Source organism: Caretta caretta, chromosome 10 (assembly GCF_965140235.1).
Source record: "Caretta caretta isolate rCarCar2 chromosome 10, rCarCar1.hap1, whole genome shotgun sequence".
NCBI classification, from domain to species: Eukaryota; Metazoa; Chordata; order Testudines; family Cheloniidae; genus Caretta; species Caretta caretta.
Window position 1 is genome coordinate 28,006,325 of NC_134215.1, and position 16,591 is coordinate 28,022,915.

The window sequence follows — 16,591 nt, forward strand, 5'->3', positions numbered from 1 at the left end:
GATATTAACCTGCCCAAATGCACAGAATTAGATCAAACAGCATTGTTAAAAGAAACCAAGAAGAAAAGGTAAAATAATAGTCTAGATACGGATCATCTTCTCAAACATAATAGCTAGGTTTATAGCTGTGAAGAGGGATTCCTCAGCCTCAACCCTGGCTATAAGGTTGTTTAGCCCAGGCTGAGAAGAGAGATCAAAAGACATTGATCTATTAAAAGGTCCCCTGAGAAAGAGGGAGAGGGGAAGTGGTCAGTTCACCAACTAGTTTGCTAAAAATAGCAACGTAGTCACAGCAGCACAGGCTAGCCGCCTCAGTACAATCTTGCCTGGGACCCCTAGGTATGTACTTGGGTGGCTAGCCAATGCCACTGCAGCTTCCCAGCTGCATGTAGCAAGTTAGCTTTATCAAGGCAGCTTGGGTGTGCCTACACATGCTGTCCTGATTGCAGTGTAGATGTACCCAGAAAAAGAGAGAGAGAGAGATCATGCTGCAGGCTGACCCAGAAACTGACTGAAAGACAGGGTCTGCAGCAAACAGGCTACAATTTGGTCCCTAAGAAAGCAGCGGACCCCAAGACTGAGTCATGTTTACCTAGTTGTAGTTGTAGCCATGTAGATCCCAGGATATTCCAGACAGAAGGTGGGTGAGGTAATATCTGTTATTGAACCAACTTCTGTTGGTGAGAGAGGGTGTCTACACAGCAAAGAAAAACCCATAGCTGGCCTGTGCCATCCAACTCTGCTTGCAGGGCTTGGGCTGTAGAGCTGTTTCATTGCTGTGTAGACTTCCGGGCTTGGCTCACGCAGAGTGAAGAGTTATCATCTTGATGGTCTCTTGGAATATGTGCTAACTACTTATGATAAACAATCTGTTCTACCTTGCATTTAGCTGTGACACTCCGAGTACCTTTCCCAGATCTGAAGAAGATCTATGCGTGGCTCAAAAGCTTATCTCTCTCGCCAACAGATGTTGGTCCAATAAAAGATATTACCTCACCCACTTTGTTTCTCATGCTCACTTAGTGACTTGAGTGGAATTCCAAGTGTTGGGAAGAAAATATGAATGCAGGTCACTGTTTTAAATCCACTTCTATAAGCACTGTGTACCTTTTTTTTTCTTTTTCTTTTTTTTTTTTTGGCAAAATAAATCACATTTTTTTTGGAGAGGCTATTTTTCTTCATGCTATTACTGTTCACGGGCTCCTGAGTGAGAGCTCTTGAAGGTGCCATATCCATTGGGCCTGCTAAGCAACATGGTTGGCAACCAAGGGGACATAAGCTAGTTGGAGAGGGGGTTGGACTGCAGGACCTCATCACAAAGAGAAGTGGAGGCAGGGCAGCCTTCCCAGGGACTGTGACGGGTAGTGGATCAAACACCTTTTGTGAGGGTGGGCGCATACGAAAGGCTTTTAAAAGGGTATAACAGTGTTCATTTTCCCCTGGCACTACAAAAGGCATTTACTTTAAAGACGTTTATCTCTGGTACTAGTTTAGGCTCATCATCCTCAGTACCCTGTGCTGGGATGGTGGCATCTCTGTACCAGTCCATACTGCAGCCTGTTTGTAACAATTTCACCCTTGTTAACAACTGCTACAGAAAACATTTCCACTACAGAATAAAAGTGGGCTAAAGTATTGTTGAGACTAGGAGGAATATAAGGGCTGCAGTGGAAATTACAGAACACAGTTATTTTTTAAATATTCATTAATCAAAATTACTTATCTCGGATCAGCATATTCTTACTGGGAGTTAAATGACGCAGGCTAAAAAAGAAAATGCAGATCTACAAGTTAGAGCTCCATTACATTATTAAAAGGACATAATTCATTTCCATATCTTGACATATTCATTAACGACCAAAAACCTGAAATAATATTGATGCTGCAAATTACAACATTGCAAACAAGAAAATGCAGAGTCTAGGCTGCTACTCTAGATTGTGCTTTTTTAGGTACTGCAAGGGACTTAAAGATAATCCACAATGCTACATATGATCATTCCCTGTATTACAGCAATACCTAGAGGCCACTGTCAGGACTGAGACCTCATTGTGCATGTACTGTACAAATGCGTAGTAAGACACGGGGGTGAAATCTTCACCCCACTAAAGTCAATGGAAAACTCCCACTGGGTTTCAGTGAGCCTAGGTTTTCAACCAAGGTCTCTGCCCTAAAGAACTTACAATACAATTTAAAAACACGGCATTACAAGTAGGTTGAACAAAGAATAGGAGGGAGAAGGAAGAGGGATCACAAAGTTAACATTGATAACATGATGATCATCTAAGCAGAGGTCTAACAACTCCCATCAGCCTGTCCCCACTGCACATCCCCTTTCTCTTGAACCAGGAAGTGAGCAGGTTATGTTTGGAAAGTGGCAGCTACGTAGCAAGCAGCTGCAGGGAAACTGGCTGGAGAGGCCATGTGGCTAGCCAAGAGCTGTAGAAGCTGGACGCAGAAAAAAATCCTCAGGAACCATATGCAGAACTGCACGTGCAACAGGCTGTGAGTGCTGGACAGTACATCTGGGTGTAGGTCTGTGTGGAACTTATGCAACAGCAGCAGCTGTGCAGGGAGTCAGGGCAGAAGTGCCCCAAAGAGAGACACTAACTAGAAGCACCTGTTTGCTTGGAAAGAGACTGGACTGGAGAGGGTACCCCCAGCATTAGGCATGAAGAGCCCTGATTCTCAACTGGACTGCTCCAGGGGCCCAAACAAGAATCTCTATTGTTCACTTGGAACTGTAACTGTTTACACCTCTGTATCTAGAGCATGTGCAGCCCTTCTCTTTCCAGCCAGCCCTAGTAAAATAACCAATCCCTTAGCAATGCATCTGCATGGCTGTTGGGCCCCCAGAGCTAACTAGGGTGACCAGATAGCAAGTGTGAAAAATCAGGACATTTGTTTTTCAGGCAGGTGGATATAGTTGTGTATATAAGACAAAGACCCTAACATCAGGACATCTGGTCAGCCTGTGCTAGCACCTATAAGACCTAGTTGATGCAGCACCTGCTTGCCTCCAAGTTGCAGTAGATCTGGCACACTACTGACACCATAGTGATTTGGTTTGAAGCAGCCCCAATAATTACATGTGGCTGCAGTATGTACTGCAGTTAGGAGTGGTGAACCGGATCTGATACCAAAAAACATGGGGAACGTTCACTCACAAACAGAATCTAACCTGACCCCTTTGGGGAATTAGAAATATTTTCATGCCTGTTTCATTGCCACATGCCTTCACGCCTCCTAGTTTCATCCGACATAGATAATTAAAGAAAGAACTATTGTGGAAAGGCTGCTGTTGTATTTCCAACCCAGCTGAAAATCAGGAAGCACTGGAAATTGCAAGGAATTGCCAGATTTCCAGACCAAACTATCTGGGTAAATTCAGATAACTACACTGATGTTAGGTTGTTTATCTCAAGTGCTGAACATTTTAGGGTTCATATATGAATAACTCCAATACCAAAGCTCCATAGGGAAAGACAGGAATATAGCAGAAGTCCTAAGTACCTTGCTTAACTCACTTCAGATTCAAAAAATGTTTTTGATTTAAACTCGATTACAGTGACATTTATCAAATCTCACTTTCATATACAGTGGTTTACAGATTCACCATACATAACATACATGACCAGTTTTGGTCTCCCCACTACAGAAGGGATGTGGACAAATTGGAGGGAGTCCAGTGGAGAGCAACGAAAGTGATTAGTGGGCTGGGGCACATTACTTACGAAGAGAGGCTGAGGGAACTGGGGTTATTGAAATGGAAGAAGAGAAGAGTGAGGGGGGATTTGATAGCAGCCTTCAACTACCTGAAGGGGGGGTTCCAAAGAGGATGGAGTTTGGCTGTTCTCAGTGGTGGCAGATGACAGAACAAGAAGCAATGGTCTCAAGTTGCAGTGGGGGAGGTCTAGGTTAGATATTAGGAAACACTATTTTGCTAAGAGGGTGGTGAAACCCTGGAATGCGTTACCTATGGAGGTGCTGGAATCTCCATCCTTAGAGGTTTTTAAGGCCCAGCTTAACAAAGCCCTGGCTGGAATGATTTAGTTGGTGTTGGTCCTGCTTTGAGGAGATGGGACTAGATGACCTCCTGAGGTCTCTTCCAACCCTAATCTTCTATGATCCGTATAGTCTGTCCTGTTTTCAGGTTGCAAGCAGCTCTATTGTAAAAATCTTATTTTAGCATCCCTATAGCTTCTTTCTCCTGGAAAATTGGTTCCACTGGAAATTTGCCAGATTTATGAAGACACGGAACATCTGTGAAACCTGAGAAAAAAATAATCAATCTGATAATTAGATATTGCTCTGATTTTAAATATTGGGCCAGGATCCTTGATTCCAGATGAGCTGTAGTCAGTGAACAGCCCAAAGGTGGAATGAAGAGAAAGGAATGTGGCTGGAGAAGGAAGACAATTTTTGTGCTCCTCTGATCTTAGGGGCAAAAAGATGTTCAGGACATACCCATTATGCTGGAGGCATTAATGGCATTATGCCATCCAAGGATTTTCCCTACATCAGGGGAATACCCAGTGAGTCAGCTTTCCATTTCCTGAGCATAGAAGTGACATTGAGACGATGGAACAAACTTGAGAGATCTGGCCCTTCGGGCTTTTGTGTAATGTTTTTCAGTCTTCTTCCATATCAAAGTCAACTTAATACCTCTCCAACCATTCAAAATTTCCAGACAGCAAGCGCCAAGCAGATTCACATGCCAGCTATACTGGGGGGCAGGGGAGGAGGGAGGGATTGTATTAAGCTAAGTCATTAATGGATACTGTTGTGCATGGATTGGGGCCAAATCCTTGGCCCATTAGGTCAATGGCAGGTTATTTTTGCTTCTTGCTTCAGCAGGAGCCAAATCAACCACCATGTGTCCATGGTAGCTTCTATACTATGTAGTTGCAGCTTAGAAAAATAACACAACAACAAGTGACAACAAAGAGAGTCTTAAGGTTATTGGTCTACGATCCTGGAGCTGTAAGAACTGGGTCCTGATCCCAGCTCTACTGACATGTGGAGTTTTCAATTCAATGAAGGGTGTAGATTTTATATAGACTAGGATACACAACAGGAAGACAGGGTTCCCAAAACCTATTGCTAGGTGCAATGGAGCCAGAGAAGGTCCTGACTACATGGTTCACAACAAGGCAAAAAATAAAATGTTTACAATTTTCAGAAATTCCTTAATTCTGCTTCTTTTCTCCTTCCCTCTGGACAGTCAAAGCTCGAGGTGCCTTCTTCAAGTCTTCCTCTTGACTTCAGGAATTATAGTAATCCAGGTAGCAAACAGAAACAATGCCATGTCTTTATAAGCAACCACAAATGAGCAATACAGCTTGGATAATGAGCACTGGATATCTGCAGCAACTGGGTCTAAATCAATCTGACGAGTAAAAAACAAAACTCGCCAACACTCTTGTTTAGTAAAATTAAATGAATGAATGAATTCAAGTCATTCACTATCTTCTTTCTGATAAACCTGAGCTGGAAAAGAAACTAAATTCATCAAAGAGATTGTACTGTTCTCCATTGGCCAATTCCATATAAAACTTCAGTTCAAATCCCTTATCATCAGTACTCTGAAAAATTCTAGATGGGCTATTCCCATCTTCATGGGAGAACACAGTATAGCCCAACAGGACTGAAACCAATTATTGATTCCAATGTGATGTATCATGTAATGCAATGCAGGAAGTCATCTGCTCTCAATAGTCCGCTCAGTTTTGCTTTGGAGCCAATTGTTTTCTAAGTGGTGGAGCCAATAGGTCAGCTCCTCAGTTGCCATAAATCAACATAACTCCATTGACATCAATGAATTACACGAGCTGAGAATCTGGCCTAATATTTAAAAACAGTTTTTAAGTCAGTGACATGATAAGATGAGGTTGATTAAAAGCAATGATAAAACAGAGATGGAAGCAAACTGAAAAAACCTGATCTGGCGCAATTTCATTGTTTCTAGCCCCTCATAAAACTGCTGGCAAATCTGTGCTGAGGTTCAGGACATAAGAATTTTGAACTCCCCATCAGGCACACCAAATTTTCCATGTTCTAGTTAAATCAAAGCCTATTCACATCCTCTTTTCATACATTCAGATGGGCCTTGTTTTGCCATCCTTTGAAAAAAAAATATAGGCATGTTTGATATTTACTTTTGGTGTAAGTAAAATTAGTTATGCATTACTCAAAGCTTAATCAGCTGGCAGCTTATATAGAAACATTATATAGAAAATTCTCTGCCATAGTTTTTGCAGAAGACAGGTAGTATTAGGTGTGTGCAAGGTGGGTTCTAAGTGAATATAGGTAGCACTGTAAGCAACGCAATCATTGTGAATAAAATTCAAAACACTGTTGATATATCTGAGCCATTCACAACCTCTGTCATTCACCAAATCTCCATATCCTTTCCCTAAGAGGCAGACAAGTCTCAGTTCCAGCTTCCATATCAAAAATTCATTAACCCTCTTTACAACTGCTTTCTGCAGACTCAGCAGAGGTGCCAAGAACAGCACAGGCCATGGAGACTAGAGTACCTCCATCATCCTTGCAGGGAATCCTCCCCTCTCCCAGACAGATCAGGTAGAAGGCCTAGGCAGTGTATGTTGGGAGTTTGCCCTGCTGCTGACCTGCAGATAAACAGAAGACTTGGTTCGACAGATTGGCAGGCTAAAGTTTTTCACAATCTCTAAATCTACACCCACATTTCTTGTAAATCTGGAGTTAATGGTTACATACAAATTAGCTCATTAGATCTTTTGCATAAAAAGTCATACGTGAAGTTGTACAATACTTGGAAGGTTCGGAGAAAGTCCTGGAGTAGGAGTGTGTGTACCACAGGTGCCAGCAGTGAAAGGTGGTAGCAGGGAGTCTATGTGAGAGACAGACGTGTGTGTGTGTGTGGGGGGGGGGGGGGGGATGGGGGGTTGGATAGAGGTTTTTAGGGGTCAGCGAATGAGCACAGGTAACACTGTAAGTACACACTGTGGGGAAGGAAATGAGAACAAAGACTGGGAATGGGAAAGAAAGAAGAGGTACATCAAATTATATCGGGGTTCTCAAACTGGGGGTCGGGACCCCTCAGGGGATCGCGAGGTTATTACATGGGGGGTTGCGAGCTGTCAGCCTCCACCCCAAACCCCGCTTTGCCTCCAGCATTTATAAAGGTGTTAAATATATAAAAAAGTGTTTTTAATGTATAAGGGGGGGGGCGCATTCAGAGGCTTGCTATGTGAAAGGGTCACCAATACAAAAGTTTGGGAAGGAGGGGAGAAGGCAGAGGACAAACTGGCCTGTGGCCTGGCCCAGATCTAAAAATTTGGTTAGACCTAGCTACATTGCTCAGGGCTGTGAAAATTTCATGTCCCGAGCACTGTAGTTAGGTTGACCTAATCCCACCTTCACTATAGATACAGCTAGGTTGACGGAATAATTCTTTTGTTGACCTAACTACTGCCTCTGAGATGTGCATTAATTGCATCAACAGGAAAAAACTGTTCAACTGACATAAGAAGTGTCACACTATGGCATTACGAGCTGTAGGTGTGCTGCTATAGCATAGACATGCCCCGAGAGGAGTCAGACACTAAAACAGATAGAGAAAACATTATACTACAAACAGTGATTACTGTTAATCAGACAGCGGTTAACAAGGGTGGCTCACCCCTGAAGGGTATCCCAAAGTTAGCCAACCCTGATTAGCAAAGAGGCACTGTAAGACCCACTGGGACCAGAACCTGGGACAATGGGGGTGCCACACACTGCCAACACTTCTGAATCACCACTGGAGTCTCAGGCCTGGTTTATGCTGGGGGACCTGTGAAGCTAGACATTGCAGGAAGTACCAGCCCATGGGGCCTGAGTGGCGGCTCCCCCACAGCCCACTGATTAGCCCATGCCAGTATATAAACTAGGAAGTCAACAAAGGGAGCTGTTTGAACAGTGGGGCAGACCACCCGCTTGCTTCCACTCCAAACCTTGCCTTGCTGTGAATAGCAGACTCCAGCTCCTGACTTTGGCTTGATCCCGACTCCATTACTTGCCACCTGTCTGCAACTCAGTGCCTGACCCTGACTTCCTTGTATTCTGAGACCCAGCTCAACCCTGACTCCACTACTTGTCTTCTGACCTGTGCACACAGGTTGCTTACAACCTGGCTGCGACACAGGTTGGATCAGGTAATTACCTGTAAAGAGCAGCAGGTGGCTGCAGTGAAAGAAAAAGCTCAGGAAACTGCAGGAAGTATGAAAGGATTCTGCTGTGAGGACCCTGACACCAAGGGGTTTGGCAGCCAGAACCAGAAGCCTGAGGCACCAGCCATGTAGAGCCTGGGAAAGGTCATAGGCAGGAAGGCCCGAGAGTACAGCGAATTGGGGCCTGGGAATTTTGGAGCTTTATTTATGTGAATAAACTTGAACCCCTGAGATGCAGTGGTGAATGGACAAGAAAAGCCTTTGTGAGTTTAAGAAGCCGTTGAGGGAGAAATTGTTAGCAGGGCACTGCAGTGGTGCCCCTGGCCATGTGGGGGTGCATGGGAGGCAGCTGACCCCATTAGAAATGGTATTGGAGATATTTCTTACACTCAGAACAAGAAACCACTATACTATTGAAATTAGAGTGTGTTAAGGGTGAACTTTTAATGATGACTGCTCAGTAACAAAAGAAAAGGAAACTGGAGTAAGGAAACAAGAAAACATAATAAAAGAAAAGTGGGGTTTCTCAAAATCAGGCCTCTTTAGAGAGTCTCAAGTTGGCCACCCAAAATCATTAGTCACTGTTGAAAATCTGGGCCTAAGCAATTTTATTCAAACTTGGCTTGCTTTGAAAATATCAATATCTACGGAACAAAGCTGTCTGAACAAAGTCTACTCAGTAGTTTAAAGTTATTAGCACTTAAAATGTATTGATGTAACACAAGAGAATTTGCTGTTGTGGGATTGATCTAAAGCTCAAGTGGCTTTATGATGTTGAAGGTGCTGCAAGGAGCTTTAGTTTTGGCACCATCAGTTTACAACAGTTTGGTTCAAGATGTATTGGAATAGGATTACTGGGTTCAGAAAGTGTCAAGGTATAAATATAAACACTCCATTGGCAATTGGTTTTGGTTTCTTTCGTTAATAACATTTCATGTGCAAAACAATGTACCAACAAACATCTCTAGTATAAAATAAGACTACAGGCAAAAAAGAAAGAAGGGGGCGGAATAGGGATACACCTTTTGCCTACATTGAAAGTGATTGCGTCTACCCTGTATATAGTACCTAGCAAAATGGGATCCTAATTTGGGGCTAATATTAAAGAAAGACTACTATAAATATATTAGACTGCAAGCAATTTTTGAAGGAGAATGGAAAACAGATTGTTCAGAAAAAAATAGGCACTGTGCCTGTTAAATATGCTTGTATGACACTGATTTAGAAGCCTAAATTACATGTTCAAAAGTCACTTAGGAGACTAACTCCCACCAACTTTCATTGGGAGATAGGCTGCTAAGTCACTTAGGCACTTCTGAAAATTTTACCCTTTATACTTAACACCTAACTTCCCTAATTCAGAGTTCATTTATGCTGTTTGTGCATGGACTATCTGAATTGGTGTCACCACCAGACCATGGAGTCAGGTCTCCTTGGTGTTATGCTGGCAAAGGCATCATGGAAACTATTAGCCTCAGCAAGGTATGTGCTAATAGAAATATCAGAATCCCAAAGCCCACAACCCTCTTCTCCCACACATTTTTTTTTTTTACCTCAACAGAACAGTTTAAGAAGGGCAACAGTTTCTAAGCTCAATTGCTGTTAAAAAAGTAGTCTTATTTACTGTAGTAACGGACACTGCTGTAGCTGTAAATCCATATGCAGGTAAATGTGCACAGCAATGCTCTAGTGAACACTTTGAGATAACAGACTTCTGCTTTGAGTCTCTCACTTCCCACGCGGCTGTTGGGTAGTGCCCTTAATACCCTTTCCAGCTGCTCAGCAAAAAATATGACAAAAAGCACTTAACCAAAGAAATCCTTTATTGTCCTCAAGAGTTTCAGGGGAAAACAGCTTGTCACAAAGGACCAGAGAATAACACAGAATTTGAAATATAATATTTTATATATCAAGCATTACACAGCACATCAATCCTCAGACCTAATTCTGCACCCATTCAAATAGTGCTTGGATGACTCAAAACCCAGACTTAACCCTGCATGCAGAAGCTCACTCCAATTGAATCCTTCCACCTCGTTCAGGAAAGCACATGCAAAATCATAACTGTCCATTCCTTGTTCAGGTGTTCTCACTTGGCCACATTTGGTCTGAAACACCATCCCCAGTTTTTTCTGGAAACTTCAACACACCTGGGTTCTCTCTGCAATCACCTCTTCATACTTCACGCTCATTGTTCTCAATTACCAAATTTTTCATTTACTATTCATCAGAGGCATCAGGCTTACCTCAGTCTCTCTACATTATCAGAATGATCCAGCCCTCATTTAAAGATTTAATTCAGTCTCTGAGAGTTCCTATGGCTGTTTATCATCTGGACTACATGATATTCCTGATTCTCACTAGCTGACTGCTTGTTTCCTCACAGCAAAGGGCAAGCATAACAATTTCCACCATGTAATACACATTTTCAAACTCAAAATAACAATATTACTTCCTTTGGACAAGAGTAAATTTCTAAGGAATTTACCCCACTTTTAACCCCAGATAAAATGTATTCCCCTTTTAATTAAATCGTTTTGTGCATAAGAAAACCATCCTTTGCTTTTTTGGGGGTGTGGGAAGGAATACTTTTTTAGCTGTTTTGTGAATCGTAGGGTTCCCGTCACCTTTGTGCAGCTACAAATTAAAGTCCTTTTTATATAAACTGTCATATTCCTCCCTGAGCAGCAAAGAAACTTGTGATATCGCTCAGTGCAGTTTGGGACCACCCCACAACTCTTAATATTCTCCACTAAAAATGACAGTAGACATTTTGCATCACATGAGTAGAAACAGAACATCAGCACCTAAATGAGCAGAGCACCATCTGCTGCTGTATTCTCCAAAGGAAAGAATACACACTATATAATGTGTGTTGAATGGTGTAATGATGTATATCAATTTAGGCCACAATCGTGCAAGCAGCTCTCTGTAGAGCTACATTAACTTCAATAGGGTTCTCCCCATATGTAATAAATTACACAATTGGCGCCTTAAATATGATCAAGGCTATGATGACTAGCAACAGTAGAACCTCACTAAATCACAGTGATGTTTGGAAGATCCTTTGGAAATTACTGAAAGCAAACAATTTTAAAGCTTCAGAAAATTTATTTTGATTAGCTTAGTGTGTTAATTATCTAGGCCAACACTTCAAAGTACCCAGATAAAAAGTCTATCATATGTATTTTGTAAAAATAACAAAGTCTAGCAATGCAAGATTACTGCTATTACTTTTCTATTAGGAAGTGAACTTTTATTTTTTGTGTACAAACTATAGGGCATATGTACAAGCAAATGGGAAGTAGTGAGATATCCCCTGGAGCCTGCATGTTAAATACGGATTTCTAAATGAACAAATATAGTTTATGGCTACAACAAAATACAGATGGAATGACTCATGGGGAGGCAGGAGCAAAACTCCCATTGGCTTCAGTAGGGTCAGGATTTCACCGACGGTATACTTTAAGGTTCCTAATGGCATCATAAAATGAAGCTTTAGTAACCCAGAGTTACCAAACACATGGCAACATCTGTTTGGTTTGCTGGTGTTCCTTTTAAAATACTTGTTACTTGACAAATCCCTGGTACTGTTGAGTCCCTTAACTACTGCATAAACTGATAACATTACCTCACACAAAAGCAAAATGTGCTTTTACTACTGCACCTCCGTAGCTACCTTTTCTAAACATTCTGAGACCTCAGTCTTGCAGTTGACTCTGTGGAAGTGTATAATTTCATCCATGCAGAGCACTGTTGACTTCTTCCTCACAGTCAATAGGTGGGCTGGGGATTAAGACCCAGATTTGCAAAGATATGTAGGCATTGATGTGCTCAGCATTGCAACACCTTCGTCTCATTTTCAAAAAGCGATTTAGGCATTTAGGAGCCAAAATCCCATTGACCACTGTTCTATGTCCTTGCTGGGTGATGAAGCTCTGTGAGGAAATCCTGGATCTGATTCTATGGGAGGTGGTTAATGTCTCTTTCTGACAGGACCCTTTGCATGCAAGTATGCAGCAGTTTCTCCAGTGTTAAAAAACCCAAATATTATTGTTGAGAACATCTTGAGTAACCAAAATACTAACTGTTCACTAATGGTACTTGGAGTGAGAGCTTATTGAGAAGGTGTTGACAGGGTAAGCTCCAGGAACATCTTTATCAGCGAAATCTACGGTTGTTATTTTTAAACATCTTCCTATCAGGCTTTATTTTGCTTGGTGACTTACTTTGTTCTGTCTGGTTTCAGAGGAACAGCCGTGTTAGTCTGTATTCGCAAAAAGAAAAGGAGTACTTGTGGCACCTTAGAGACTAACCAATTTATTTGAGCATGAACTTTCGTGAGCTACAGCTCACTTCATCAGATGTTTACCGTGGAAACTGCAGCAGACTTTATATACACACAGAGAATATGAAACAATACCTCCTCCCACCCCACTGTCCTGCTGGTAATAGCTTATCTAAAATGATCAACAGGTGGGCCATTTCCAGCACAATCCAGGTTTTCTCACCCTCCACCCCCCCACACAAATTCACTCTCCTGCTGGTGCTAGCCCATCCAAAGTGACAACTCTTTACATAATCAAGTCGGGCTATTTCCTGCATAGATCAAGGTTTTCTCACATCCCCCCCACCCCCATACACACACAAACTCACTCTCCTGCTGGTAATAGCTCATCTAAACTGACCACTCTCCAAGTTTAAATCCAAGTTAAACCAGAACATCTGGGGGGGGGGGGTAGGAAAAAACAAGAGGAAACAGGCTACCTTGCATAATGACTTAGCCACTCCCAGTCTCTATTTAAGCCTAAATTAATAGTATCCAATTTGCAAATGAATTCCAATTCAGCAGTTTCTCGCTGGAGTCTGGATTTGAAGTTTTTTTGTTTTAAGATAGCGACCTTCATGTCTGTGATTGCGTGACCAGAGAGATTGAAGTGTTCTCCGACTGGTTTATGAATGTTATAATTCTTGACATCTGATTTGTGTCCATTTATTCTTTTACGTAGAGACTGTCCAGTTTGACCAATGTACATGGCAGAGGGGCATTGCTGGCACATGATGGCATATATCACATTGGTGGATGTGCAGGTGAACGAGCCTCTGATAGTGTGGCTGATGTTATTAGGCCCTGTGATGGTGTCCCCTGAATAGATATGTGGGCACAATTGGCAATGGGCTTTGTTGCAAGGATAAGTTCCTGGGTTAGTGGTTCTGTTGTGTGGTATGTGGTTGTTGGTGAGTATTTGCTTCAGGTTGCGGGGCTGTCTGTAGGCAAGGACTGGCCTGTCTCCCAAGACTTGTGAGAGTGTTGGGTCATCCTTTAGGATAGGTTGTAGATCCTTAATAATGCGTTGGAGGGGTTTTAGTTGGGGGCTGAAGGTGACCGCTAGTGGCGTTCTGTTATTTTCTTTGTTAGGCCTGTCCTGTAGTAGGTAACTTCTGGGAACTTTTCTGGCTCTATCAATCTGTCTCTTTACTTCTGCAGGTGGGTATTGTAGTTGTAAGAAAGCTTGACAGAGATCTTGTAGGTGTTTGTCTCTGTCTGAGGGGTTGGAGCAAATGCGGTTGTATCGCAGAGCTTGGCTGTAGACGATGGATCGTGTGGTGTGGTCAGGGTGAAAGCTGGAGGCATGCAGGTAGGAATAGCGGTCAGTAGGTTTCCGGTATAGGGTGGTGTTTATGTGGCCATTGTTTATTAGTACTGTAGTGTCCAGGAAGTGGATCTCTTGTGTGGACTGGACCAAGCTGAGGTTGGTGGTGGGATGGAAATTGTTGAAATCATGGTGGAATTCCTCAAGGGCTTCTTTTCCATGGGTCCAGATGATGAAGATGTCATCAATATAGCGCAAGTAGAGTAAGGGCTTTAGGGGACGAGAGCTGAGGAAGCGTTGTTCTAAATCAGCCATAAAAATGTTGGCATACTGTGGGGCCATGCGGGTACCCATAGCAGTGCCGCTGATCTGAAGGTATACATTGTCCCCAAATGTGAAATAGTTATGGGTAAGGACAAAGTCACAAAGTTCAGCCACCAGGTTAGCCGTGACATTATCGGGGATAGTGTTCTTGACGGCTTGTAGTCCATCTTTGTGTGGAATGTTGGTGTAGAGGGCTTCTACATCCATAGTAGCCAGGATGGTGTTATCAGGAAGATCACCGATGGATTGAAGTTTCCTCAGGAAGTCAGTGGTGTCTCGAAGGTAGCTAGGAGTGCTGGTAGCGTAGGGCCTGAGGAGGGAGTCTACATAGCCAGACAATCCTGCTGTCAGGGTGCCAATGCCTGAGATGATGGGGCGCCCAGGATTTCCAGGTTTATGGATCTTGGGTAGTAGATAGAATATCCCAGGTCGGGGTTCCAGGGGTGTGTCTGTGCAGATTTGATCTTGTGTTTTTTCAGGAAGTTTCTTGAGCAAATGCTGTAGTTGCTTTTGGTAACTCTCAGTGGGATCATAGGGTAATGGCTTGTAGAAACTCGTGTTGGAGAGCTGCCGAGCAGCCTCTTGTTCATATTCCGACCTATTCATGATGACAACAGCACCTCCTTTGTCAGCCTTTTTGATTATGATGTCAGAGTTGTTTCTGAGGCTGTGGATGGCATTGCGTTCCGCATGGCTGAGGTTATGGGGCAAGTGATGCTGCTTTTCCACAATTTCAGCCTGTGCACGTCGGCGGAAGCACTCTATGTAGAAGTCCAGTCTGCTGTTTCGACGTTCAGGAGGAGTCCATCTAGAATCCCTCTTTCTGTAGTGTTGGCAGGGAGACCTCTGTGGATTAGTATGTTGTTCAGAGGTATTTTGGAACCACTTAAAGCCTGCCTTTTATACTTAATAAAATCACTTTTGTTTATTAACTAACCCAGAGTAAGTGATTAATACCTGGGGAAGCAAACAGTGGTGCATACCTTTCTATCAGTGTTATAGAAGGTGGACAGTTTATGAGTTTACCCTTTATAAGCTTTATACAGAATAAAATGGATTTATTTGGGGTTTGGATCCCATTGGGAACTGAATATCTAGGTGCTGGAGAAAGGTGACCTGCTGAGCAGTTTTTGGTTAAAGTCTGCAGCTTTGGGGGTGTGGACCAGTCCTGGGTCTGTGTTGCACCAGGCTAGTGTGTCTGGTTCAACAAGGCAGGGTTCTGGAGTCTCAAGCTGGCAGGGAAAATGGGCTCAGAGGTAATTCCAGCATGACAGGTGACAGTCCCATGGGGGTCTCTGTGACCGAACCTGTCACACTACTGACCATTAAACATTGGTGAAAAACCTATTTCCTGAAAGAGGTGATCCTGAGTGGCTCTACTCTCTCCTGTAGATTACTCAGAGGGTGATTATGGACACAGCTTCTCTTCACTTAAAGGTCTCTTTTGTGGCTTGTCACAGATTACAATTCTGTTCCTTTGAATTTGAATATGGGGCTGTGGTGGGAGATCATTCAAAGATATAAGTTATAATATTTATCTAGAAGTAGTTTTGTTTTCTTAAACCACAAATCAAGCTAAAGGTTTTGCCACAGGAGCATTTAAGCAGAATTTATTTATACAGAATTTCAGCAGCCTTCTAAACTGACTGATGTTCACTGGTTCACGAACACTACAGCCATTTCACATCAACTCCAGTTTAGTCTATGTTCATCAGTTCTGGTCAATGTAATTATAGTTTCCGTTTTTACCATTTACATATCCTGGACAGCTGAAGGGGGAAGTGTGTGTGTGTGCGTGCATGCATGGGAGTTGCGGGTAGTCCTGAGTTTGGGAAGCAACAATACTAGAGATATATCATGGGTTTCAGAGTAACAGCCATGTTAGTCTGTCTTTGCAAAAAGAAAAGGAGTACTTGTGGTACCTTAGAGACTAACCAATTTATTTGAGCATAAGCTTTCGTGAGCTACAGCTCACTTCATCGGATGCATACCGTGGAAACTGCAGTAGACATTATATACACACAGAGACCATGAAACAATACCCCCTCCCACCCCACTGTCCTGCTGGTAATACTTAGGCTCGTTCACCTGCACATCCACCAATGTGATATATGCCATCATGTGCCAGCAATGCCCCTCTGCCATTTACATTAGTCAAACTGGACAGTCTCTACGTAAAAGAATAAATGGACACAAATCAGATGTCAAGAATTATAACATTCATAAACCAGTCGGAGAACACTTCAATCTCTCTGGTCACGCAATCACAGACATGAAGGTCACTATCTTACAACAAAAAAACTTCAAATCCAGACTCCAGCGAGAAACTGCTGAATTGGAATTCATTTGCAAATTGGATACTATTAATTTAGGCTTAAGTAGAGACTGGGAGTGGCTAAGTCATTATGCAAGGTAGCCTATTTCCCCTTGCTTTTTCCTACCCCCCCCCCCCCAGACGTTCTGGTTAAACTTGGATTT

The 16,591-nt window shown here is 42.8% G+C and overlaps 1 protein-coding gene across 32 annotated transcripts in view; it reads right to left on the reverse strand.

Annotated features, from left to right (window-relative positions):
- Positions 1–16,591, reverse strand: part of RBFOX1 (RNA binding fox-1 homolog 1) — a 2,443,894-nt gene that overhangs the window by 587,652 nt on the left and 1,839,651 nt on the right. Inside the window, exon 1 of one of the 32 annotated variants that reach the window (XM_048868161.2) lies at positions 6,540–6,564. The exons of the other annotated variants lie outside the window; for them this stretch is intronic. Coding sequence (XP_048724118.1) covers positions 6,540–6,548 — 9 coding nt within the window. The 5' untranslated portion in view covers positions 6,549–6,564. Of the gene's footprint in view, positions 1–6,539; positions 6,565–16,591 lie in introns of those variants that run through there. 32 annotated transcript variants of the gene reach the window in all.